Source organism: Coregonus lavaretus (genome assembly GCF_964263955.1).
Source record: "Coregonus lavaretus genome assembly, chromosome: 10".
Lineage (NCBI taxonomy): Eukaryota > Metazoa > Chordata > Actinopteri > Salmoniformes > Salmonidae > Coregonus > Coregonus lavaretus.
This window is the reverse complement of record NC_139997.1, coordinates 5,153,182-5,178,298: the sequence shown is the minus strand read 5'-3', so window position 1 is coordinate 5,178,298 and position 25,117 is coordinate 5,153,182. Positions and strand designations below refer to the sequence as shown.

The 25,117-nt window shown below is 46.7% G+C and overlaps 1 protein-coding gene across 1 annotated transcript; it reads right to left on the bottom strand.

The window, feature by feature from the left end:
• Positions 1-242: 242 nt before the first annotated feature.
• Positions 243-25,111, bottom strand: LOC311135799 (lysosome membrane protein 2-like; the record flags this gene model as incomplete). Its single annotated transcript, XM_084169840.1, has 7 exons — positions 243-298; positions 4,335-4,513; positions 8,486-8,605; positions 9,439-9,530; positions 17,674-17,865; positions 17,965-18,112; positions 25,020-25,111. 7 exons carry the CDS (start codon positions 25,109-25,111, stop codon positions 243-245), a joined length of 879 nt encoding a protein of 292 aa, XP_084025966.1.
• Positions 25,112-25,117: the final 6 nt, after the last annotated feature.

Genomic DNA, 25,117 nt, shown 5'->3' with positions numbered 1-25,117 from the left:
CTCCCCTCAGAAGACAGCTAGTCTCTCTACCCTCAGAGGGACAGCTAGTCCCTCTCCCCTCAGAGGACAGCTAGTCCCTCTCCCCTCAGAGGACAGCTAGTCCCTCTAGTCTCAGAGGACAGCTAGTCCCCTCTCCCCTCAGAAGACAGCTAGTCCCTCTCCCCTCAGAAGACAGCTAGTCCCTCTCCCCTCAGAGGACAGCTAGTCCCTCTCCCCTCAGAAGACAGCTAGTCCATCTCCCCTCAGGGGCGCCATTTGGAGACATCCCTGGTGTCTGAGCTGGAGAGTCCAGGGGATTCTGTTTCCGTTACAATACGTGTGGGGGAAGTAGAACAGAGGTGATGTTTTTTTTACTCCAGTGTTTGGCAACAGTAAGCTGTGACAACAGTCACCTGACGGAGAGGGGCGTTAGCATGCTAACACACACAACTTCATAACTCAAGGTGCGTCGCAAATGGTACCCTATTCCCTATATAGTGCACTACTTTTGACCAGAGCCCTATGGGAAGTGGAGTAGTGCTCTACTTAGGGAATAGGGTGTCATTTGGGACACAGACAAGGTCAAATACCTACGCCGCCCCCCCCCCTCACTTCCCCTGTCCTTGCCTCGTGATCAGCATATGAACTAAACAGAAGTAGGGGAACGCTCACAGGTTTATTATGGTGGACAGACAGGGTTCAAATACTATTTGAAAGCTTTCAAATACTTGACCGTTTGCTCTAGCCTGCCTGATCGGCAATTGCGACTATTCTATTGGTCCCATTAAAGAGATACTTCGGGGGGCCATTATGTACTTCCCCGGAGTCAGATGAACTTGTGAATACCCTTTTTATGTCTCTGTGTGCAGTTTGAAGGAAGTTGCTAGCAAATACAATATACTTCCACTTATTGCGCTAATGCTAGTTAGCATTGGCTCGCGAAACTACCTCTAACTTCCTTCATGCTGGATGCAGAGACATAAAAATGGTATCCGTGAGTTCATAAAAGATAAAATCTGAAGTATCCCTTTAAGCCAGGCAAACTCAATCAAGCCCAGATAAAGTATTTTGAATTATTTCAAATAGCATTTGAACCCAGGCCTGATGGTGAACGACGCCTATCCACACACGGATCAATTAAAGGGTTTCCTCTCTTAAACGTGGACGAGTGAGTGAGTGAGTGAGTGTGTGAGTGAGTGTGTGAGTGAGTGTGTGAGTGTGTGAGTGAGTGAGTGAGTGAGTGAATGAGTGAGTGAGTGTGTGTGTGAGTGAGTGTTTGTTTCCTTAGGTATGGCAACCTTGGCAACCTTGGCTTGGCAACCCACTAATGCGTTTCAGTAAATGACTGGTCGTAAATCACCAGGGAGACTCTAACTGGGACACAACCAGGGACAGGAGGGCACCCTATTCCCTATCCAGTGCACTACTATGGGCCCTGGTCAAAAGTAGTGCACTATGTAGGGAATAGGGTGCCATTTGGGCTCTGGTCAAAAGTAGTGCGCCCTAGAAGATTAGGAGGACTAACTTCTCCTGCTCATTCCCAGACCACAGTCAGGTGACAGGGCTTATCGCCTTCCCGCCCGGCAACCCGCCTACTCAGTTAGTGGGCCAGGCCTGGTCAGATGATTCTGGGGGGGTTGAGTCAGGGGGGAGCTGAATCACATGGGTGTATGTATTTGTGTGTGTGTGTCTGTGTGTTTCTGTGTGTGTTGGTGTGTGTCTGTGTGTGTGTGTGTATTCTGGGGTTTGGGAGGACAACAAAGGACATTGGGGAGATATGAGTGAGATTGTAACGTTACATCATTTTTATACGTATGAAATATTAAACCAATCAATATATTTATTATATTTCAATTTGTCTCCTGAACTGACCTGAAGTTAAATGAATAGTTCCTATTACACCTGGCTGAAATGCAGAGAGGTGGAGAGGAGAGGAGAGGTGGAGAAGTGGAGAGGAGAGGAGAAGTGGAGAGGAGAGGAGGAGAAGTGGAGAGGAGAGGAGGAGAGGAGAGGAGAGGAGGAGAGGAGGAGAAGTGGAGAGGAGAGGAGAGGTGGAGAGGAGAGGAGGAGAAGTAGAGAGGAGAGGAGGAGAAGTGGAGAGGAGAGGAGAAGAAGTGGAGAGGAGAGGTGGAGAAGTGGAGAGGAGAGGTGGAGAGGAGAGGTGGAGAGGAGAGGAGGAGAAGTGGAGAGGAGAGGTGGAGAAGTGGAGAGGAGAGTTGGAGAAGTGGAGAGGAGAGGAGAGGTGGAGAAGTGGAGAGGAGAGGAGGAGAAGTGGAGAGGAGAGGTGGAGAAGTGGAGAGGAGAGGTGGAGAAGTGGAGAGGAGAGGAGAGGTGGAGAGGAGAGGAGGAGAAGTGGAGAGGAGAGGTGGAGAAGTGGAGAGGAGAGGAGAGGTGGAGAGGAGAGGTGGAGAAGTGGAGAGAAAAGGTGGAGAAGTAGAGAGGAGAGGAGGAGAAGTGGAGAGGAGAGGAGGAGAAGTGGAGAGGAGAGGTGGAGAAGTGCATAGAGGAGGAGAAGTGGAGAGGATAGGTGGAGAAGTGGAGAGGAGAGGAGGAGAAGTGGTGAGGAGAGGTGGAGAAGTGGAGAGGAGAGGTGGAGAAGTGGAGAGAAGAGGAGAGGTGGAGAAGTGAGAGGAGATGTGGAGAAGTGGAGAGGAGAGGAGGAGAAGTGGAGAGGAGAGGTGGAGAAGTGGAGAGGAGAGGAAGAGAAGTGGAGAGGAGAGGTGGAGAAGTGGAGAGGAGAGGTGGAGAAGTGGAGAGGAGAGGTGGAGAAGTGCAGAGAGGAGAGGTGGAGAAGTGCAGAGAGGAGGAGAAGTGGAGAGGAGAGGTGGAAAAGTGGAGAGGAGAGGTAGAGAAGTGGAGAAGTTGAGAGGAGAGGTGGAGAAGTGCAGAGAGGAGGAGAAGTGGAGAGGAGAGGTGGAAAAGTGGAGAGGAGAGGTAGAGAAGTGGAGAAGTTGAGAGGAGAGGTGGAGAAGTGGAGAGGAGAGGTGGAGAATTGGAGAGGAGAGGTGGAGAAGTGGAGAGGAGAGGAGAGGTGGAGAAGTGGAGAGGAGAGGTGGAGAAGTGGAGAGGAGAGATGAGGTGGAGAAGTGGAGAGGAATGGTGGAGAAGTGGAGAGAAGAGGTAGAGAAGTGGATAGGAGGAAAAGTGGAGAGGAGAGGTGGAGAAGTGGAGAGGAGAGGTGGAGAAGTGGAGAGGAGAGGAGAGGAGAAGGGGAGAAGTGGAGAGGAGAGGAGAGGAGGAGGTAGAGAGGTGGAGAGGAGAGGTGGAGGAGTGGAGAGGAGAGGTGGAGGAGTAGAGAGGGGAGGAGGAGGAGTGGAGAGGAGAGGAGGAGGAGTGGAGAGGAGGAGGTAGAGAGGTGGAGAGGAGAGGAGGAGGAGTGGAGAGGAGAGGAGGAGGAGTGGAGAGGAGTGGAGAGGAGAGGAGAGGAGGAGTGGAGAGGAGAGGAGGAGGAGAGGTGGAGGAGTGGAGAGGAGAGGAGAGGAGGAGTGGAGAGGAGGAGGTAGAGAGGTGGAGAGGAGAGGAGGAGGAGTGGAGAGGAGAGGAGGAGGAGAGGTGGAGGAGTGGAGAGGAGAGGAGAGGAGGAGTGGAGAGGAGAGGAGGAGGAGAGGTGGAGGAGTGGAGAGGAGAGGAGAGGAGGAGGTAGAGAGGTGGAGAGGAGAGGAGGAGGAGTGGGAGAGGAGTGGAGAGGAGAGGAGAGGAGGAGTGGAGAGGAGAGGAGGAGGAGAGGTGGAGGAGTGGAGAGGAGAGGAGAGGAGGAGTGGAGAGGAGGAGGTAGAGAGGTGGAGAGGAGAGGAGGAGGAGTGGAGAGGAGAGGAGGAGGAGAGGTGGAGGAGTGGAGAGGAGAGGAGAGGAGGAGTGGAGAGGAGAGGAGGAGGAGAGGTGGAGGAGTGGAGAGGAGAGGAGAGGAGGAGGTAGAGAGGTGGAGAGGAGAGGAGGAGGAGTGGAGAGGAGAGGAGGAGGAGAGGTGGAGGAGTGGAGAGGAGAGGAGGAGTGGAGTGGAGAGGAGAGGAGAGGAGGAGGAGTGGAGAGGAGGAGGTAGAGAGGTAGAGAGGAGAGGAGGAGGAGTGGAGAGGAGAGGAGGAGGAGTGGAGAGGAGGAGGTAGAGAGGTAGAGAGGAGAGGAGGAGGAGTGGAGAGGAGAGGAGGAGGAGTGGAGAGGAGGAGGTAGAGAGGTGGAGAGGAGAGGTGGAGGAGTGGAGAGGAGAGGAGGAGGAGTGGAGAGGAGGAGGTAGAGAGGTGGAGAGGAGGAGGTAGAGAGGTGGAGAGGAGAGGAGGTAGAGATAGACAGATAGGTGGAGGTGGAGGTGGAGGTGGAGGTGGAGGTGGAGGTGGAGGTGGAGGTAGAGGTGCACCTACCTTTTCGGCATACGCTGACTTTGAGCAAGCCGGTACCCAGGCACTCTTTGGGGGAGACACAGAATCCTTCGTTGGCTGGGTTCTCCTCCTTGCTGGCCAGGACATCACGAGGAGGGGTGAAACGATACGCTGGGAGCCCCTTCACCCACACATCCTTCTCAAACTCCATGAAGATGGACCTGAGGATCACAACAAACAATAAATAAATCAAATAATCCACCAACCAACCAAACAAACAACCAAACCATGAGGTTACAAAGAACTGAGAAATGTTACCGTTTTTAGATTCATATTTCATACTTTATACAGTTCCTACTACTTTCCATTTCAATTCAGGAAGGAAACTGAAATTCCTGTCACGGTTTCGGCCGAGGCTGCCTCTCTTCCTTGCTCGGGCAGGCTTCGGCGGTCGTCGTCTCCGGAGTACTAGCTGCCACCGTTGTATGTTTCGATGTTCGTTTGGTTTCGTCTTGATGTTGTACACCTGTTATCGTTTAGCGTTCATTATTTGTCCTATAAGTTCTCGTTGTGTTTGTCATGTGTTGTGTGTGATTGCGCCACTGTTGGTTGTCTGTGCTTCGTTGTTTTCCTCCTCTGTTTGGGAGGGTTCTCGCACATGTTAGTGCGCATTTTGTTTTACGCCTGTGTGCGTATTTTCTCGCCTCCGGGCTCTTTGGCTCGTGTTCTAAGTGTTTGTTCACTAAAGTCTTTTGGACTAAGTTTCTGCGTCCTGCGCCTGATTCCTGCACCACACCCACCTACAGCACCCGCTGACAATTCCGAATGGAACTGACCCAAACCCTGCTGGTACCTCTAGTTGATCATTATGTCGTTCCCCTAATCTAACAACCCAGAATCCCCTAATCTCACAACCCAGAATCCCCTAATCCCACAATCTCAAATGCACTAGCTAGCGAATTTAACTCTATTTACATGTGTTTACACCTTTTTTTTCATGAGATTAACATTTCCCTGATGTGGAACATAGTGCATAAACTTTGGAAGTTAAGTGAAATTGCAAAAGGAATTGACCCCCAAAACTAACACCTCCGGTTGACTTGCCCCTTGGATCTTTGGCAAAGGTCTTTCTGCCGACGCGCATCAGCTCTTCTCTAATACTCAAAACAATGTGTGTATAAACAATGTGTGTATAAAGTTTGTTGGACATGACTAATGACTGGAACAACAACTTCCTATTATAAATATGATACAAATAACAGGAAGTGGGCTGGGAGCCACTGGAAATAGGATGCCATTTGGGACGTAGTCAGTGGAAGGTGGGATGTCCCCTTTAGCCACAATAACACAGATGACCAGTCGTTCGGTCGCTGCTACTCATGTGACTAAGAAGGTGAAAGGGTTTTCCAAACATTCATTGGAGGCTTGACGAGTTCAAACTGTGCTCCTGATGAAAACGGCAGATGCACATGCCAATCCAGCAGATTCTTTCCGCCCACCCTCAACAAAGGGGGGAGGAAGTTTGTAGTAGTCGACTAGTCCCAGTTTTTTAGGTCAAGGTTCCCAGCTAAAATAGACCGCCCCCCACCCACACACTCCACCAATCAACAACAAGGGGAGAGTCCCATATATTTAGGTGAAAAGTCAAATAGAGACACAAAGGGGTTTGATGGGCGTGTCAAAATAAACGCAAGGATGGGCAACAATTACAAAATACAATTACAAAATACAGATACAAAATACCATAAAGATCAATGTATCAAAATAAACTACAAAATACATTTGCAAGTAGCCTGGCCCGAACACCAACAACAATCTCAGTAACAGTTACAAAAACGTTTTACTTGCTATGACTGTGAGATGTTGTTGTTTAACTAACTTAGTTGAGCAAGTCACTCTGGATATGAATGTCTGCTAAATGACCAAAATGTAGGTGTGAAAAGGAACATGAGAAATGAACTGCAAAGAACACTGGGTATTGTTTCGGTGCGGAGTTCATTAGAATAATACTCAGCATGCTTTGCAATTGTTCAGTTTACATATACATTTATATTTAGTTCATTTTGCAGACGCTTTTATCACACCATAGTGCTATCAGACTTCTGATAACAATGCAGGGTGAAAGGGGAGCCACAAAATGTGAACCTCTATAAAAAAAATGGTATAGAAAAGTATTTTGAAAATAAAGATTACAGTATTTAAAGCTAGCTGGAGCAGGGCCATAGGGAGGTAAAGCTAGCTGGAGCAGGGCCATAGAGAATAAAGCTAGTTGGACGAGAGCCATAGGGAGGTAAAGTTTAGCTGGACGAGGGCCATAGAGAATAAAGCTAGTTGGACGAGAGCCATAGGGAGGTAAAGTTTAGCTGGACGAGGGCCATAGAGAATAAAGCTAGTTGGACGAGAGCCATAGGGAGGTAAAGTTTAGCTGGACGAGAGCCATAGGGAGGTAAAGTTTAGCTGGACGAGGGCCATAGGGAGGTAAAGTTTAGCTGGACGAGGGCCATAGGGAGGTAAAGTTTAGCTGGACGAGAGCCATAGGGAGGTAAAGTTTAGTTGGACGAGAGCCATAGGGAGGTAAAGTTTAGCTGGACGAGAGCCATAGGGAGGTAAAGTTTAGCTGGACGAGGGCCATAGGGAGGTAAAGTTTAGCTGGACGAGGGCCATAGGGAGGTAAAGTTTAGTTGGACGAGGGCCATAGGGAGGTAAAGCTTAGTTGGACGAGGGCCATAGGGAGGTAAAGTTTAGCTGGACGAGGGCCATAGGGAGGTAAAGTTTAGTTGGACGAGGGCCATAGGGAGGTAAAGTTTAGCTGGACGAGGGCCATAGAGAATAAAGCTAGTTGGACGAGAGCCATAGGGAGGTAAAGTTTAGCTGGACGAGGGCCATAGAGAATAAAGCTAGTTGGACGAGAGCCATAGGGAGGTAAAGTTTAGCTGGACGAGAGCCATAGGGAGGTAAAGATTAGTTGGACGAGAGCCATAGAGAATAAAGCTAGTTGGACGAGAGCCATAGGGAGGTAAAGTTTAGCTGGACGAGGGCCATAGGGAGGTAAAGTTTAGCTGGACGAGGGCCATAGGGAGGTAAAGTTTAGCTGGACGAGGGCCATAGGGAGGTAAAGTTTAGCTGGACGAGAGCCATAGGGAGGTAAAGTTTAGTTGGACGAGGGCCATAGGGAGGTCACTTGCATATAGTCTGTGTTCATATGTGTAAGTTATCAGGAGGTTATGATGATAACCATCTCACAAGATCCCTGCCATGTGGACATATTATACCCCTGACACTAATAAAATATTTCCTTCCCCTTCTGCTGAGGCGAGGTTGTAGGGCCCAGAATAACCCACTACCTCATCAGCACGCACATCATAACCATGTGAAAGGTCAAGAGAAAACAGGCCATTGCTCAATATGAAACATTGCTGTTCTAGTGAGATCCTTTTAACACAGTGAAACTGTACTGAACAGTAAACTTAAAGTGGTGCATTTGTTTTCAGTGGCCTTTGATCTACTGTTTAGCAAGGTTGTTTGGGGACAATTCCATTTCAATTAATGAAGTAAGTACAAGCTTTCATTGCTTTTATTAAATGAGGAATTGGAACTGGCCCAAATCCTACCGTTTAGTAAGGGTTCTGTTCTGTTCTGACATGATCTGCCCTCTGTACTGCTCCTGAACAGGTCAGTGGTGAAGACCCGTTCCTTCTTGGACACCACCCCACCCCCCCCAAAAAAAACGAAGAAAAAAAACATTGTAAAGTGGTTATCCCACTGGCTATAAGGTGAATGCACCAATTTGTAAGTCGCTCTGGATAAGAGCGTCTGCTAAATGACGTAAATGTAAATGTAATGTCCCACTACCTCATCAGCACTCACATCCCAACCAGCTGAAAAGTCAACCATGAGGAGAGCTCTATCAGGCCATTGCTCAATGAGGAACATTGGTGAGAGACTGAGAGACAACGTTCTTGTGGGATCCTTCTACCACAAGGAGACCGTGTGCAGTGGACATTCCCAATACCCTTTGATATTATTTAGCAGGGTTGCGGGGTTCAAATCCATTTCCTTATGTAAAAGCTATACTTCCTGAATTGACTTGCATTGAAATGGAATCCCTGTTTAAAGTGGTGTGTTTTAGTGACCTTTTGACATGACTGTTTCACCTGTACTCCGGTTTTTTTTTTCCCTGTGCTGTAGCCTACCTGCACAAGTCAGGACTGAAGATGTACAGTCTCTCGGTCTTGGACAGCAGGGGGTGGAAGGCGCTGCCGTCGGTACCGTTGATCATGTTACTCTGCTCAGACGTCCACAGGCTCAGTTTACTGAAACACGAGATTTAGTTCTAAATGTAACTCAATTAAATTACTATATTTTACAATACCTTATAAAAATACAAAAGCACCATCTAGCCCAAACGCTTGATTGTTTAGGCTCATATGACTTAAATAATGTTAATACAAGGTTTTGTGCTTTATCTAATCAAAGGGGGAAGGAAAGGGTGCTGCCTGTGACATACTGAGTGTATCACAGTCTAGCAGGACGTGAGAAGTTAGCTAAATAGAAGTTCTCATTTAGTATTTTCTAACAAGGCCAAATACCAGGATGTGGCAAGCACACAGCTCTGTGTTCTGGCTAGGCTAGGGGCCTCTGGGGAGTCTCTCTCTCTCTCTCTCTGGTGCTGCAGACTCCTGGTGCGCATCCTAAATGGTACCCTATTTCCTATATAGAGCACTACATAGGGGGGCTCTGGTCAATAGGGGCTCTGGTTAAAAGTAGTGCACTACATAGGGAATAGGGTGCCGTTTGGGGACGCAGCCCCTGTCCTCTGTTACTGTCTGGCAGTGTGAAGAATGTCTTAGGAAACCAGTGGACTGTTCTGTTCCAGTCTTTTACACCAAAGAGTTACTCAATGACGGGGTTTCTCATCATCAAATAAAAAATGTAAATCTAGGGTGTGTTCGGAGGAGATGACTCCAGTATGTGCTGTAGCAGGCAGCATCTTTTGGAGTCACTTTCATATGAGGAAATTTACTAATGAGGATCCAGCACTTTTTTTTTTGGAAGAATGATCCGTGAGTGAGTGTCACGTTGTCTATTATCTAAGTTACAACACAAAAAAACATGTGTGTCATCACGGGCCAATATGTTTCAGTACCTTTCTCCTTTAAATGTGGCTACCCTGCCGTAGTCCATGAAGTCTGCTTCCCCGGTATGATAAACAAATTCACCATCATTGCTTCCATTTTTCTGCAGAGTGGGGGGAAAAAAATGAAAATAATTTGAACGTTTTTACAGTTGAAGTCTGAGCCCTTTATGTCCCTACCAGCCTATTGTGTTGCACTCGCTAATGTTTCACAATGTATTTCTTTGTAGGCTTTAGCCTTGAAATAATATAAATAATAATACAGCCTAAATAACTCATTCTTGTTCCTTCTTCGGCTCCCTGTCTGACTCCTGACCTATTTTGAGTGTTTATACAGTTGAAGTCTGAAGTTTACATACACCTTGGCCAAATACATTTAAACTCTGTTTTTCACAATTCCTGACATTTAATCCTAGTAAACATTCACTGTCTTAGGTCAGTTAGGATCACCACTTTATTTTAAGAATGTGAAATGTCAGAATAATAGTAGAGAGAAGGATTTATTTAAGCTTTTATTTCTTTCATCACGTTCCCAGTGGGTCAGAAGTTTACATTACACTCAATTAGTATTTGGTAGCATTGCCCTTAAATTGTTTGACTTGGGTCAAACGTTTCGGGTAGCCGTCCACAAGCTGCCCACAATAAGTTGGGTGAATTTTGGCCCATTCCTCCTGACAGAGCTGGTGTAACTGAGTCAGGTTTGTAGGCCTCCTTGCTCGCACATGCTTTTTCAGTTCTGCCCACACATTTTCTATAGGATTGAGGTCAGGGCTTTGTGATGGCCACTCCAATACCTTGACTTTGATGTCCTTAAGCCATTTTGCCACAACTTTGGAAGTATGCTTGGGGTCATTGTCCATTTGGAAGACCCATTTGCGACCAAGCTTTAACTTCCTGACTGATGTCTTGAGATGTTGCTTCAATATATCCACATAATTTTCCTTCCTCATGATGCCATTTATTGTGTGAAGTGCACCAGTCCGTCCTGCAGCAAAGCACCCCCACAGCATGATGCTGCCACCCCCGTGCTTCACGGTTGGGATGGTGTTCTTCGGCTTGCAAGCGACCCCCTTTTTCCTCCAAACATAACAATGGTCATTATGGCCAAACAGTTATATTTTTGTTTCATCAGACCAGAGGACATTTCTCTAAACATTCCGATCTTTGTCCCCATATGCAGTTGCAAACCGTAGTCTGGCTTTTTTATGGCGGTTTTGGAGCAGTGGCTTCTTCCTTGCTGAGCAGCCTTTCAGCTTATGTCGATATAGGACTCGTTTTACTGTGGATATAGATACTTTTGTACCTGTTTCCTTCAGCATCTTCACAAGGTCCTTTGCTGTTGTTCTGGGATTGATTTGCACTTTTCGCACCAAAGTATGTTAATCTCTAGGAGACAGAACACGTCTCCTTCCTGAGCGGTATGACAGCTGCGTGGTCCCATGGTGTTTATACTTGCGTACTATTGTTTGTACAGACGAACGTGGTACCTTCAGGCGTTTGGAAATTGCTCCCAACGATGAACCAGACTTGTGGAGGTCTACAATTATTTTTCTGAGGTCTTGGCTGATTTCTTTAGATTTTCCCATGATGTCAAGCAAAGAGGCACTGCGTTTGAAGGTAGGCCTTGAAATACATCCACAGGTACACCTCCAATTGACTCAAATGATGTCAATTAGCCTATCAGAAGCTTCTAAAGCCATGACATCATTTTCTGGAATTTTCCAAGCTGTTTAAAGGTACAGTCAACTTAGTGTATGTAAACTTCTGACCCACTGGAATTGTGATACAGGGAATTAAAAATGAAATAATCTGTCTGTAAACAATTGTTGGAAAAATTACATTATTATTGTCACGGTTTCGGCCGAGGCTGCTCCTCCTCCTTGTTCGGGCAGGCTTCGGCGGTCGTCGTCCCCGGAGTACTAGCTACCACCGTTCGATGTTTCATGTTTGTTTGGTTTTGTCTGTTTGTACACCTGTCCCTTGTTAGTGTTTGATTTGGTTTCCTATTTAGTTATCGTGTGTTGGGTCAGGTGTTATGTGTGATTGGTTATTGTCTAGCTGTTGCTCTCGTATTTACTCTCGTGTTTTGTTGTTTTCGAGAGTCCGCACTGTGTGCGCTTTTGTCCCTTTACGCACGTTGTTGTTTGTGCGTAATTGGTATTTTGCCTCCCGGTTGGGTTGGCTGTTCGCCTGTTTGGTGCTGCCTTTATTTTACTAAAGTCTGTTCACGAACACCCGTGTTTCCTGCGCTTGATTTCCACACCGCATCTACACTCAGCTACTGACAGAATCACACATCACCCATGGAATCAGCAGGAGCAACCGCGCCAACGGACATCATGGAGGACCGTCTGCGTGGGCAGGAGGACAGGATCAACCAGATCGGTCACGCCCTGGATCGGGTGATGAACACTCTCCACCGATGGGAAAGCAGCGGGGTACCCACGCCCCCACCTACCGGACCATCCCCATCGGTCAGTCCTCCTGTCCCCCTTCCGGAACCCAGCGGGATTCGGCTCTCGCTCCCGAGGGCGTACGACGGCTCCGCTGCCGGGTGTCAAGGGTTCCTGCTGCAAGTGGAGCTCTACCTCGCCACCGTACACCCGGCGCCCTCGGGACACGAGAGCGTCTCCGCCCTCATCTCCTGTCTCACCGGCAAGGCGTTGGAGTGGGCCAACGCCGAATGGAGGAGAATAGACGCCGCTACTATTACCTACGCGGAGTTCTCCCGCCGCTTCCGTGCCGTGTTTGACCATCCACCAGAAGGGAAGGCGGCGGGGGAGCGTCTATTCTACCTCCGACAGGGGATGAGGAGCGCACAGGATTTTGCTTTGGAGTTCCGGACTCTAGCGGCAGATGCAGGGTGGAATGAGCGGGCCCTCATAGACCACTTCCGCTGCAGCCTCCGGGAGGACGTCCAGAGAGAGTTGGCGTGCAGGGATACCACGTTGTCGTTTGACCAACTGGTCGACATGGCCATTCGGCTGGACACCCTGCTCGCCACCCGTGGACGTCCCGGGTGGGGGTTGCCCATTCCACCTTCCGGCACCTCCGAGCCGAGCCCTATGGAGCTCGGAGGTGCTGGCGCTAGAGAACGGAGGAGTAGGAACCCGAGGGGGGCCGTTCCCTGCACCAACTGTGCCCGTGGAGGGCACACCGCGGCTAGGTGTTGGGGAAGGTCCCCCGGTGGAGGTGAAGGCAGGCCACGCATTGGGGAGTCCTCCCAGGTGAGTAGGCGCCCTACTTACCCAGAGCTTTCTGTCGTTCACATAACCTTGCCTGTTTGTTTTCCACAGGTTGCACCTCGTTCCCAGCATAAGGCGCTAGTAGATTCAGGCGCAGCTGGGAATTTTGTAGATCGCCAGTTCTGTGTAGAGTTAGGGATTCCTCTCCTTCCCATTGATAAGCCTTTCCCTGTACATGCCCTAGATAGCCGTCCGTTAGGATCTGGGTTAATTAGGGGGGTCACAGCGCCCCTTAGGATGAAGACGCAGGGGGGTCATGAGGAGACGATTCAGCTCTATCTGATTGACTCTCCTGCGTATCCGGTGGTGCTGGGACTTCCCTGGTTGATTACCCATGATCCTACTATTTCGTGGCGAGAGAAAGCTCTTAAAGGGTGGTCTGTTCAGTGTGAGGGGCTATGTCTGGGTGTTTCCATAGGGGTGACCTCGGTGGAGAGTCCAAATCAAATGCCCGCACTGCATATTCCCCCCGAGTATGAGGATTTGACACTGGTGTTTAGTAAGACCAGGGCGGCGCAGCTGCCGCCTCATAGACAGGGGGATTGTGCGATAGATCTCCAGTTAGGAGCAGCACTCCCGCGGAGCCATGTGTATCCCTTGTCTCAAGAGGAGAGGAAGGCGAAGGAAACTTACATCGCTGAGTCTCTGAGAAAGGGATACATACGGGCCTCCACTTCACCCGCTTCCTCAAGCTTCTTTTTTGTGAAGAAAAAAGATGGAGGTTTGCGCCTGTGTATTGATTACCGCGGTCTCAATCAGATTACGGTGAAGTACAGTTATCCACTTCCTCTGATTGCGACTATGACGGAGTCATTACACGGTGCTCAGTTCTTCACAAAATTGGATCTCAGGAGCGGATATAACTTGGTGCGCATTAGAGAGGGCGATGAATGGAAGACAGCATTTAGCACGACCTCCGGTCATTACGAGTATCTCGTCATGCCATATGGGTTAATGAATGCTCCCTCAGTCTTCCAATCCTTTGTAGATGAGATTTTCCGGGACATGCAGGGGCAGGGAGTAGTCGTGTACATAGACGATATTCTGGTGTACAGTTCTACCCGAGCTGAGCATGTAGCCCTGGTGCGCCGAGTGTTGGGGAGACTGTTGGAGCATGACCTATATGTCAAGGCAGAGAAATGTCTGTTCTTTCAGAAGTCGGTCTCCTTTTTGGGTTATCAGTTGTCTGCGTCAGGGGTGAAGATGGAGGTTGACCGGGTGTCAGCTGTGCGTAATTGGCAAACCCCAACCACTGTGAAAGAGGTGCAACAGTTCTTGGGTTTTGCGAATTATTACCGGAGGTTTATCCGGGGTTTTGGACAGGTGGCAGCTCCCATAACGTCTCTGTTGAAGGGGGGTCCGGTGCGCTTGCGGTGGTCAGCTGAGGCGGACAGGGCTTTTGGGAGACTGAAGGACCTGTTTACCTCGGCGCCGGTGTTGGCGCATCCGGATCCCGCTTTACCATTCCAGGTAGAGGTAGACGCGTCCGAGGCCGGTATTGGGGCCATCCTCTCACAACGGTCTGGCACACCACCTAAGCTCCGCCCCTGTGCTTTTTATTCTAAGAAGCTCAGTCCGGCGGAGCGGAATTATGACGTAGGGGACATGGAGCTGTTAGCCGTGGTACAGGCCCTAAAGGTGTGGAGGCATTGGCTTGAGGGGGCTCAACACCCTTTCCTCATTTTGACGGACCACCGTAACCTGGAGTACATCCGGGCAGCTAGGAGACTGAATCCTCGCCAGGCCCGCTGGACTATGTTTCTAGCCCGGTTTGTGTTTAAAATCACTTACATCCCTGGGTCCCAGAACGGGAAGGCAGATGCCCTGTCTCGGCGGTATGACACGGAGGAGAGGTCCGTTGAGCCCACTCCCATACTACCAAAATCTTGTCTGGTGGCACCGGTGGTATGGGAGGTCGATGCAGAGATCGAGCGGGCGTTACGCACCGACCCAAGTCCTCCACAGTGTCCAGTGGGTCGGACGTACGTTCCGCTCGAGGTACGCGATCGCCTCATTTATTGGGCTCATACGTCCCCCTCCTCTGGACATCCAGGTATCGGCCGGACAGTTCACTGCCTTAGCACTAAGTACTGGTGGCCAACGTTAGCCAGGGATGTGAGGGTTTATGTCTCCTCCTGTTCGGTGTGTGCACAGTGTAAGGCGCCCAGACATTTGCCCAGGGGTAAGCTACAACCCCTGCCCGTTCCACAACGACCCTGGTCCCACCTCTCGGTGGACTTTGTTACAGACCTTCCCCCCTCACAGGGGAATACTACCATCCTGGTCGTTGTGGATCGGTTCTCGAAGGCCTGTCGTCTCCTTCCCATGCCGGGTCTCCCTACTGCCCTACAGACCGCTGAGGCTCTGTTTACCCATGTCTTCCGGCATTACGGGGTACCCGAGGATATAGTGTCTGATCGAGGCCCCCAGTTCACCTCCAGAGTCTTTATGGAACGGTTGGGGGTTTCAGTGAGCCTTACCTCGGGTTACCACCCGGAGAGTAATGGGCAGGTTGAACGTGTCAACCAGGATGTGGGAAGGTTTCTGAGGTCTTATTGCCAGGGCCGGCCGGAGGAGTGGGCGAGATACGTTCCGTGGGCCGAGATGGCACAGAACTCTCTCCGCCACTCCTCCACCCAACTAACCCCTTTCCAGTGTGTGTTAGGGTACCAGCCGGTTCTGGCACCTTGGCACGAGAGCCAGATCGAGGCCCCTGCGGTGGATGAGTGGGTGCGGCGCTCGGAGGAGACATGGAACGCTGCCCACGTTCATCTGCAGCGGGCCATCCGTCGGCATAAGACGAGCGCCGATCTCCACCGTAGTGAGGGGCCTGTATACGCACCTGGAGATCGAGTCTGGCTCTCGACCAGAAACCTGCCCCTCCGCCTGCCCTGCCGGAAGCTGGGTCGGCGGTTTGTGGGGCCATTCAAAGTCCTGAGGAGGTTGAACGAGGTGTGTTACAGGTTAGAACTGCCTATTGATTACAGAAATATTAACCCCTCGTTCCATGTGTCTCTCCTCAGGCCGGTGGTGGCTGGTCCACTCCAGGACTATGAGATAGAGGAGACTCCTCCGCCCCCGTTGGACATCAAGGGGGCTCCGGCGTACACTGTGAGGTCCATCCTTGATTCGAGACGCCGGATGGGGGGTCTCCAATATCTCGTGGAGTGGGAGGGGTACGGCCCGGAGGAGCGGTGCTGGGTGCCGAGGAGGGACATATTAGACCTGTCCTTGCTGACCGAGTTCCATCGGGGTCATCCTACGCGCCCTGCTCCGCGTCGTCCTGGTCGTCCCCGAGGCCGGGATCGGCGCACGGCTGGAGCCGCGCGTCAAGGGGGGGGTACTGTCACGGTTTCGGCCGAGGCTGCTCCTCCTCCTTGTTCGGGCAGGCTTCGGCGGTCGTCGTCCCCGGAGTACTAGCTACCACCGTTCGATGTTTCATGTTTGTTTGGTTTTGTCTGTTTGTACACCTGTCCCTTGTTAGTGTTTGATTTGGTTTCCTATTTAGTTATCGTGTGTTGGGTCAGGTGTTATGTGTGATTGGTTATTGTCTAGCTGTTGCTCTCGTATTTACTCTCGTGTTTTGTTGTTTTCGAGAGTCCGCACTGTGTGCGCTTTTGTCCCTTTACGCACGTTGTTGTTTGTGCGTAATTGGTATTTTGCCTCCCGGTTGGGTTGGCTGTTCGCCTGTTTGGTGCTGCCTTTATTTTACTAAAGTCTGTTCACGAACGCCCGTGTTTCCTGCGCTTGATTTCCACACCGCATCTACACTCAGCTACTGACAATTATTTTATCACCCACATGTCTTTAGGTGGCTGTGGCATCCCCCAGCTGACAAAACAGGTTGCAATGACCATTGACAATATGTAATGTTCTGTATCTATGGCAAGGACATAATGACATTATAACCAGCTTTGACCACTGAGCCTCCGCCTCTGAGCTTCCCTAGTGACCTACCTTATACATGAGGCCACAGTGACATCATTACATACCCCATACACTACCGGTCAAAAGTTTTAGAACACCTACTCATTCAAGGGTTTTTCTTTATTTTTACTATTTTCTACATTGTAGAATAATAGTGAAGACATCAAAACTATGAAATAACACATATGAAATCATGTAGTAACCAAAAAAGTGTTAAACAAATCAAAATATATTTTATATTTGAGATTCTTCAAATAGCCACCCTTTGCCTTGATGACAGCTTTGCACACTCTTGGCATTCTCTCAACCAGCTTCATGAGGTAGTCACATGGAATGCATTTCAATTAACAGATGTGACTTGTTCAAAGTTAATTTGTGGAATTTCTTTCCTTTTTAATGCGTTTGAGCCAACCAGTTGTGTTGTGACAAGGTAGGGGGGTATACAGAAGATAGCCCTATTTGGTAAAAGACCAAGTCCATATTATGGCAAGAACAGCTAAAATAAGCAAAGAGAAACAACAGTCCATCATTACTTTAAGACATGAAGGTCAGTCAATACGGAACATTTGTTGAACACTTTTTTGGTTACTACATGATTTTATATGTGTTATTTCATAGTTTTGATGTCTTCACTATTATTCTACAATGTAGAAAATAGTAAAAATAAAGAAAAACCCTGGAATGAGTAGGTGTTCTAAAACTTTTGACCGGTAGTGTATGTAATACTTTCTTGTGAGTGCCGGTCGGTCGGCAGGTAGCTTAGTGGTTAAGAGCGTTGTGCCAGTAACCGAAAGGTCGCTGGTTCTAATCCCCGAGCCCACTAGGTGAAAAATCTGTCGATGTGCCCTTGAGCAAGGCACTTAACCCTAGTTGCTCCTGTAAGTCGCTCTGGATAAGAGCGTCTGCTAAATGACCAATTATTTTATTTATTTTATTTATAGTGCTGGCTGTCTTTTCAGACAATTCAAGTCCAGTGACTCCCAGGCTACAGTACCCGAAATACTTATTTACAGAACTTAGTGAAGAGCTGAGTAGGTCAGATTTATCATTTTGTATTGACTTCGTGGACACCTACCTTGTACATGAGGCCAAAGTACTCGTCGATCTCTGGGTTAAGGGTGTGGAGGCGGGACAACAGAGGATCATTGAAGCCCCACAGCAGCTCGTTCACCGAGCGTGTCATGAACATGCCTACTTTCAGGGAGTTCATCCAGATAGATACCATAGAACTCTTCCAGAAACTATCCTTCACCTTGTTCATCACCGCCTGAGGGAGAAGAAGGGGGGGGGGGGGGGGGGGAGTTTAACCTGAAAACCCTACTTACTCAGCATAACCCGAAAACACTGTGAAAGCACGGTTACTCACCACAGCTGGGATATTGATGGTTGTGATCATGTCAACATCAGGATCACCTGCAGAGCGTTCTGGCAGGAACACAAATGTCTTGGGTTGGTAGGCAGCCACTCTGGTCCCATTATCTACAAACGTCACATTCTCCTTGGCCCTGTACTCCCTGGAACAGAGCAGACAAGGGGGAAGTCAGTCTCTGCAAACGTCACATTCTCCTTGGGCCTGTACATCTTGACAAAGCAACTGCCAAACTTACCCAACATCCACTTTTTGCAATATAATGCATAAATATTTCAACATATTCCATCACAAATCAAATGAACCAGACTAGGTAATTAGGTCAAGAAGCCAGATTATCCTGACAGGAAGTGTGCCAACTGTAAAACTGCTGTTTTTTGCTCTAGCCATGGACATTGATATTTCTTTTAGAGAGCATTCGTTGGGTGCATTAACAGTGATAACCCACTTCTCTCATCAATGACGATGAAATGACGATCTACTTAAACATTGATTAAATATTGACTGGTTTTCATCAAGCTGTCCTCTCAAGAAAAAAGCTTCAAACTGTAACTTGGTTCAGGTTATCAGTCAACCCACCAGGGTATTTACAAACAGAACAGGAACTAAATCATCCACTTGTATTGATCACATCTTTACTAATGCTGCAGAAGTCTGCTCTAAAGCTGTATCCACATCCATCGGATGTAGTGATCATAATATAGTAGCCATATCTAGGGAAACCAAAGTTCCAAAGGCTGGGCCTAATATAGTGTAAGAGAGATCATACAAGAGGTTTTGCAATGATTCCTATGTTAAAGATGTGAAAAATATTTGTTGGTCTGATGTGTGTAATGAGGAACATCCTGACACTGCACTTGAAGCATTTATGAAATTGCTTCTTCCAGTTACTCAAAGGAATACGCCCATAAAGAATGATGAACTGAAAAACGGTATGGCTGAGAGGGACGAGGCTAAGGGAATGGCAAATAAGTCTGGCAACACAGCAGATTGGCAAACATACAGTAAATTGAGAAATAACGTAACTAAACTAAACAAAAAAGATGAAGAAACTATATGGAAACTATATGGAAACTATATGGAATAAAGATAAATTATATAAAGAATGATAGTAAAAAGCTCTGGAGTACCTTAAATTAAATTCTAGGCAAAAGCTGTGTGTCTATGTACGCTTGACGACTCAACAGTATACACGCCGGCTGCAACAGTACAATAAATAACTGACACCCTTAACATAGAGCTCCAGTCAGTTTTAGAATGGGTAAATAGCAATAGGCTGATGCTAAATATCTAAAAAAAAAACTAAAAGCATACCTTTTTTGGACAAATCACTCACTCAACCCTAAACCTCATCTGGGTCTATTATTGAATAATGTGGCTATTGAGCAAGTTGCTATCATGGTCAAAACATATAGAGTCAATGGTTCCTAAAATGGGAAGAGGTCCGTGATGAGGCGTTGCTCTGCTTTCTTGATATCTCTGTCAACCAGACAGGTCCTACAGGCCCTAGTTTTGTCTCACCTGGACTACTGTCCAGTTGTGTGGTCAGGTGCGGCAAAGAAGGTCATAGGTAAATTGCAGTGGTTAAGAGCATTGGGCCAGTAACCAAAAGGTCGCCGGTTTGAATCCCCGAGCTGATTAGGTGAAAAATCTGTCTGTGCCCTTGAGCAAGGCACTTTATCCTAATTGCTCCTGTAAGTCGCTCTGGATAAGAACGTCTGCTAAAATGATGTAAAAACAGAGCAGCAGTTCCTTCGGAAAGTATTCAGACCCCTTGACCTTTTCCCCATTTTGTTACACTCCAGCCTTATTCTAAAAAGGATTACATTGATTTTTCCCCCTCATCAATCTACACACAATACCCCATAATGACGAAGCAAAAACAGGTTTGTAGACATTTTTGCAAATGTATTCAGACCCTTTACTCAGTACGTTGTTGAAGCACCTTTAGCAAAGATTACAGCCTCGAGTCTTCTTGGGTATGATGCTACAAGCTTGGCACACATGAATTTGGGGAGTTTCTCCTATTCTTCTCTGCAGATCCTCTCAAGCTCTGTCAGGTTGGATGGGGAGTGTCGCTGCACAGCTATTTTCAGGTCTCTCCAGAGATGTATGATCGGGTTCAAGTCCCGGCTCTGGCTGGGCCACTCAAGGACATTCAGGGACTTGTCCCGAAGCCATTCTTGCATTGTCTTGGCTGTGTGCTTACGGTCGTTGTCCTGTTGGAAGGTGAACCTTCACCCCAGTCTGAGGTCCTGAGCGCTCTGGAGCAGGTTTTCATCAAGGATCTCTCTGTACTTTGCGCCGTTCATCTTTCCCTCAATCCTGACTAGTCTCCCAGTCCCTGTCACTGAAAAACATCCCCACAGCATAATGCTGCCACCACCATTTCATCCAGATGTGACGCTTGGCATTCAGGCCAAAGAGTTCAATCTTGGTTTCATCAGACAAGAGAATCTTGTTTCTCATGGTCTGTCCTTTAGGTGCCTTTTGACAAACTCCAAGTGGGCGGTCATGTGCCTTTCACTGAGGAGTGGCTTCCGTCTGGCCACTCTACCATAAAGGCCTGATTGGTGGAGTGCTGCAGAGATGGTTGTCCTTCTGGAAGGTTCTCCCATCTCCACAGAGGAACTCTGGAGCTATGTCAGAGTGACCATCGGGTTCATGGTCACCTCCCTGACCAAGGCCCTTCTCCCCCGATTGCTCAGTTTGGCTGGGCGGCCAGCTCTAGGAAGATTCTTGGTGGTTCCAAACTTCTTCCATTTAAGAATGATGGAGGCCACTGTGTTCTTGGGGACCTTCAATGCTGCAGAAATCATTTGGTACCCTTCCCCAGATCTGTGCCTCGACACAATCCTGTCTCGGAGCTCTACGGCCAATTCCTTCGACCTCATGGCTTGGTTTTTGTTCAGACATGCATTGTCTGTTTTTGCTTTTTCATTATGGGGTATTGTGTGTAGATTGATGAGGGAAAAAACCATTTAATACATTTTTAGAATAAGGCTGTAACGTAGCAAAACATGGAGAAAGTCAAGGGGTCTGAATACTTTCAGAATGCACTGTAGATACAGATACATACCTCTTGACTTTCTCCATGTTTTGTTGTGCTGCAGGCTGAATTCAAAATGGATGAAATAATGACAAAGTAGAAATGTTTGAAATACAGAAATATCTAATTTACATACAGTGAGGGAAAAAAGTATTTGATTCCCTGCTGATTTTGTACGTTTGCCCACTGACAAAGAAATGATCAGTCTATAATTTTAATGGTAGGTTTATTTGAACAGTGAGAGACAGAATAACAACAACAAAATTCTGAAAAACGGATGTCAAAAATGTTATAAATTGATTTGCATTTTAATGAGGGAAATAAGTATTTGACCCATCTGCAAAAACATGACTTAGTACTTGGTGGCAAAACCCTTGTTGGCAATCACAGAGGTCAGACATTTCTTGTAGTTGGCCACCAGGTTTGCACACATCTCAGGAGGGATTTTGTCCCACTCCTCTTTGCAGATCTTCTCCAAGTCATTAAGGTTTCGAGGCTGACGTTTGGCAACTCGAACCTTCAGCTCCCTCCACAGATTTTCTATAGGATTAAGGTCTGGAGACTGGCTAGGCCACTCCAGGACCTTAATATGCTTCTTCTTGAGCCACTCCTTTGTTGCCTTGGCCGTGTGTTTTGGGTCATTGTCATGCTGGAATACCCATCCACGACCCATTTTCAATGCCCTGGCTGAGGGAAGGAGGTTCTCACCCAAGATTTGACGATACATGGCCCCGTCCATCATCCCTTTGATGCGGTGAACTGTAAATTGCTCTGGATAAGAGCGTCTGCTAAATGACTAAAAATCTAAAATAATGTGTTGTGTTGGATTTGCCCCAAACATAACGCTTTGTATTCAGGACATAAAGTTAATTTCTTTGCCACATTTTTTGCAGTTTTACTTTAGTGCCTTGTTGCAAACAGGATGCATGTTTTGTAAAAAAATTATTCTGTACAGGCTTACTTTTTTTTCACTCTGTAAATTAGGTTAGTATTGTGGAGTAACCACAATGTTGTTCATCCATCCTCAGTTTTCTCCTTTCACAAACAACTGTTTTAAAGTCACCATTGGCCTCATGGTGAAATCCCTGAGCGGTTTCCTTCCTCTAGGAAGGACGCCTGTATCTTTGTAGTGACTGGGTGTATTGATACACCATCCAAATTGTAATTAATAACTTCACCATGCTCAAAGAGATATTCAATGTCTGCTTTTCTTTAAACCCATCTACCATTATTCCCTGGTCTTTGTGGTTGAATCTGTGTTTGAAATTCACTGCTCGACTGAGAGACCTTATAGATAATTGTATGTGTGTGTATACAGAGATAAGGGTAGTCATTCAAAAATAATGTTAAACACTATTATTGCACACAGAGTACAATTTCATTTTTCAGCTTTTAATTTTTAAAGAATTTGTAAACATTTCTAAAAACATAATTCCACTTTGACATTATGGGGTATTGTGTGTAGGCCAGTGATACAAAATCTCAATTTAATCCATTTTAAATTCAGGCTGTAACACAACAAAATGTGGACAAAGTCCTTTTTGAAGGCCCTGTACGTACAAGAACGGTACAAGAGGTCACACATAACATACTTCTTACTTGATAGGTCGATGTCCTCATTGTGGTTTTACAGACGTTTTTAATACGTTTTATGTACACAGTTTATTAGAATATTTATGAAATGCACATTGTTATATTTGGTAACACATGCTTATTTTCCCTCAACTCCAACCCCATTCGATGCATTGAACAGATGTGGGTGGAGCTATGTCTACATAAGGGTGCAAATTAAAAACTCTCACAAAAGCTCTGACGAAGGCCTTGAGGCCGATACGTAAAGCTTAATAAAGAGCAGTGATACTATCAAGAGCAGTGATACTATCAAGAGCAGTGATACTATCAAGAGCAGTGATACTAGCAAGAGCAGTGTGCTGGTTTCCTCTTTTTTCTCAGGCTGTAACACAACAAAATGTGGAAAAAGTAAAGGGGTTTGAATACTTTCTGAAGGCACTGTATGTACGTGTGAATACTTTCTGAAGGCACTGTATGTACGTGTGAATACTTTCTGAAGGCACTGTATGTACGTGTGAATACTTTCTGAAGGCACTGTATGTACGTGTGAATACTTTCTGAAGGCACTGTATGTACGTGTGAATACTTTCTGAAGGCACTGTATGTACGTGTGAATACTTTCTGAAGGCACTGTATGTACGTGTGAATACTTTCTGAAGGCACTGTATGTACGTGTGAATACTTTCTGAAGGCACTGTATGTACGTGTGAATACTTTCTGAAGGCACTGTATGTACGTGTGAATACTTTCTGAAGGCACTGTATGTACGTGTGAATACTTTCTGAAGGCACTGTATGTACGTGTGAATACTTTCTGAAGGCACTGTATGTACGTGTGAATACTTTCTGAAGGCACTGTATGTACGTGTGAATACTTTCTGAAGGCACTGTATGTACGTGTGAATACTTTCTGAAGGCCCTGTATGTACGTGTGAATACTTTCTGAAGGCACTGTATGTACGTGTGAATACTTTCTGAAGGCGCTGTATGTACGTGTGAATACTTTCTGAAGGCACTGTATGTACGTGTGAATACTTTCTGAAGGCACTGTATGTACGTGTGAATACTTTCTGAAGGCACTGTATGTACGTGTGAATACTTTCTGAAGGCGCTGTATGTACGTGTGAATACTTTCTGAAGGCAGTGTATGTACGTGTGAATACTTTCTGAAGGCACTGTATGTACGTGTGAATACTTTCTGAAGGCACTGTATGTACGTGTGAATACTTTCTGAAGGCACTGTATGTACGTGTGAATACTTTCTGAAGGCACTGTATGTACGTGTGAATACTTTCTGAAGGCGTCTGTATGTACGTGTGAATACTTTCTGAAGGCACTGTATGTACAAGAGGTCACCCATAACATACTGTACTTCTGTTCTCTAATTAATGAGTTAATAATAACTCTATTATTATTATTAATGAGTCACTTTAAGTCTTCAAGATGTATTTATTTATTTATATTATATATACTTATATTTATTTTATTCATTTATTACATTTATTTATTATTTACATTTATTTGTATTCTAAACGCACATGGATATCAGTTTGTATTAACTGCTATGTGAATAAAACTATGTGTACGGGCAGTGGTGTAAAGTAAGTCAAAATACTTTGAAGTACTACTTAAGTCGTTTTCTGGGGGGGATATCTGTACTTTACTTTACTATTTATCTGTTTGACTACTTTTACTTCACTACATTCCCAAAAAAAAGAATGTACTTTTTACTCCATGCATTTTCCCCGACACCCAAAAGTACTCGTTACATTTCAAATGCTTAGCAGGACAGGAAATGGTGAGATTCATGCACTTATCAAGAGAACACGTGGTCATCCCTACTGCCTTTGATCTGGCAGACACTTAAAGCAAATGCTTTGTTTGTAAATTATGTCTGAGTGTTGGAGTGTGCCCCTGGCTATCTGTCAATTTTTTTAAAAACAAGAAAATTGTGCCGTCTGGTTTGCTTACAGGTGCAATATGCAGAAATCATTCTGCCATTTCAAAAATGTTCCAGCTGTTTGAAGCTGGTGTACAAAACCAAAGTTAAATATGCAAAAACTAAACTTAAGCGTGGGAAGCATGGAAATAGCTTCCATAGAGCAGATCTACCGCTTCTACAGATCTATAACACACATTTCTATGTTAATTTGGTCGGGTCGCCCAAAAAGTTACATACTGCAGCTTTAATATAAGGAATTTTAAATGACTTACTTTTACTTTTGATACTTAAGTATATTTAAAACCAGATACCGAATAAAAGTAAGATTTTACTGGGTGACTTTCACTTTTACTTGAGTCATTTTCTATTAAGGTATCTTTACTTTTACTCAAGTATGATAATTGGGTACTTTTTACACCTCGACCTGAGAGGACAGGCTTGTCTCCAGCCAGGAACTACCTGTTAGGTGTCTGTAGGTGTGTAGTCCTACCTGTATGTGTAAGGGCCGACCTGAGAGACGATAGGCTTGTCTCCAGTCAGGAACTCATCTGGGTTGGTGACGTTGAAGAAGAAGAACTGCATGAAGAC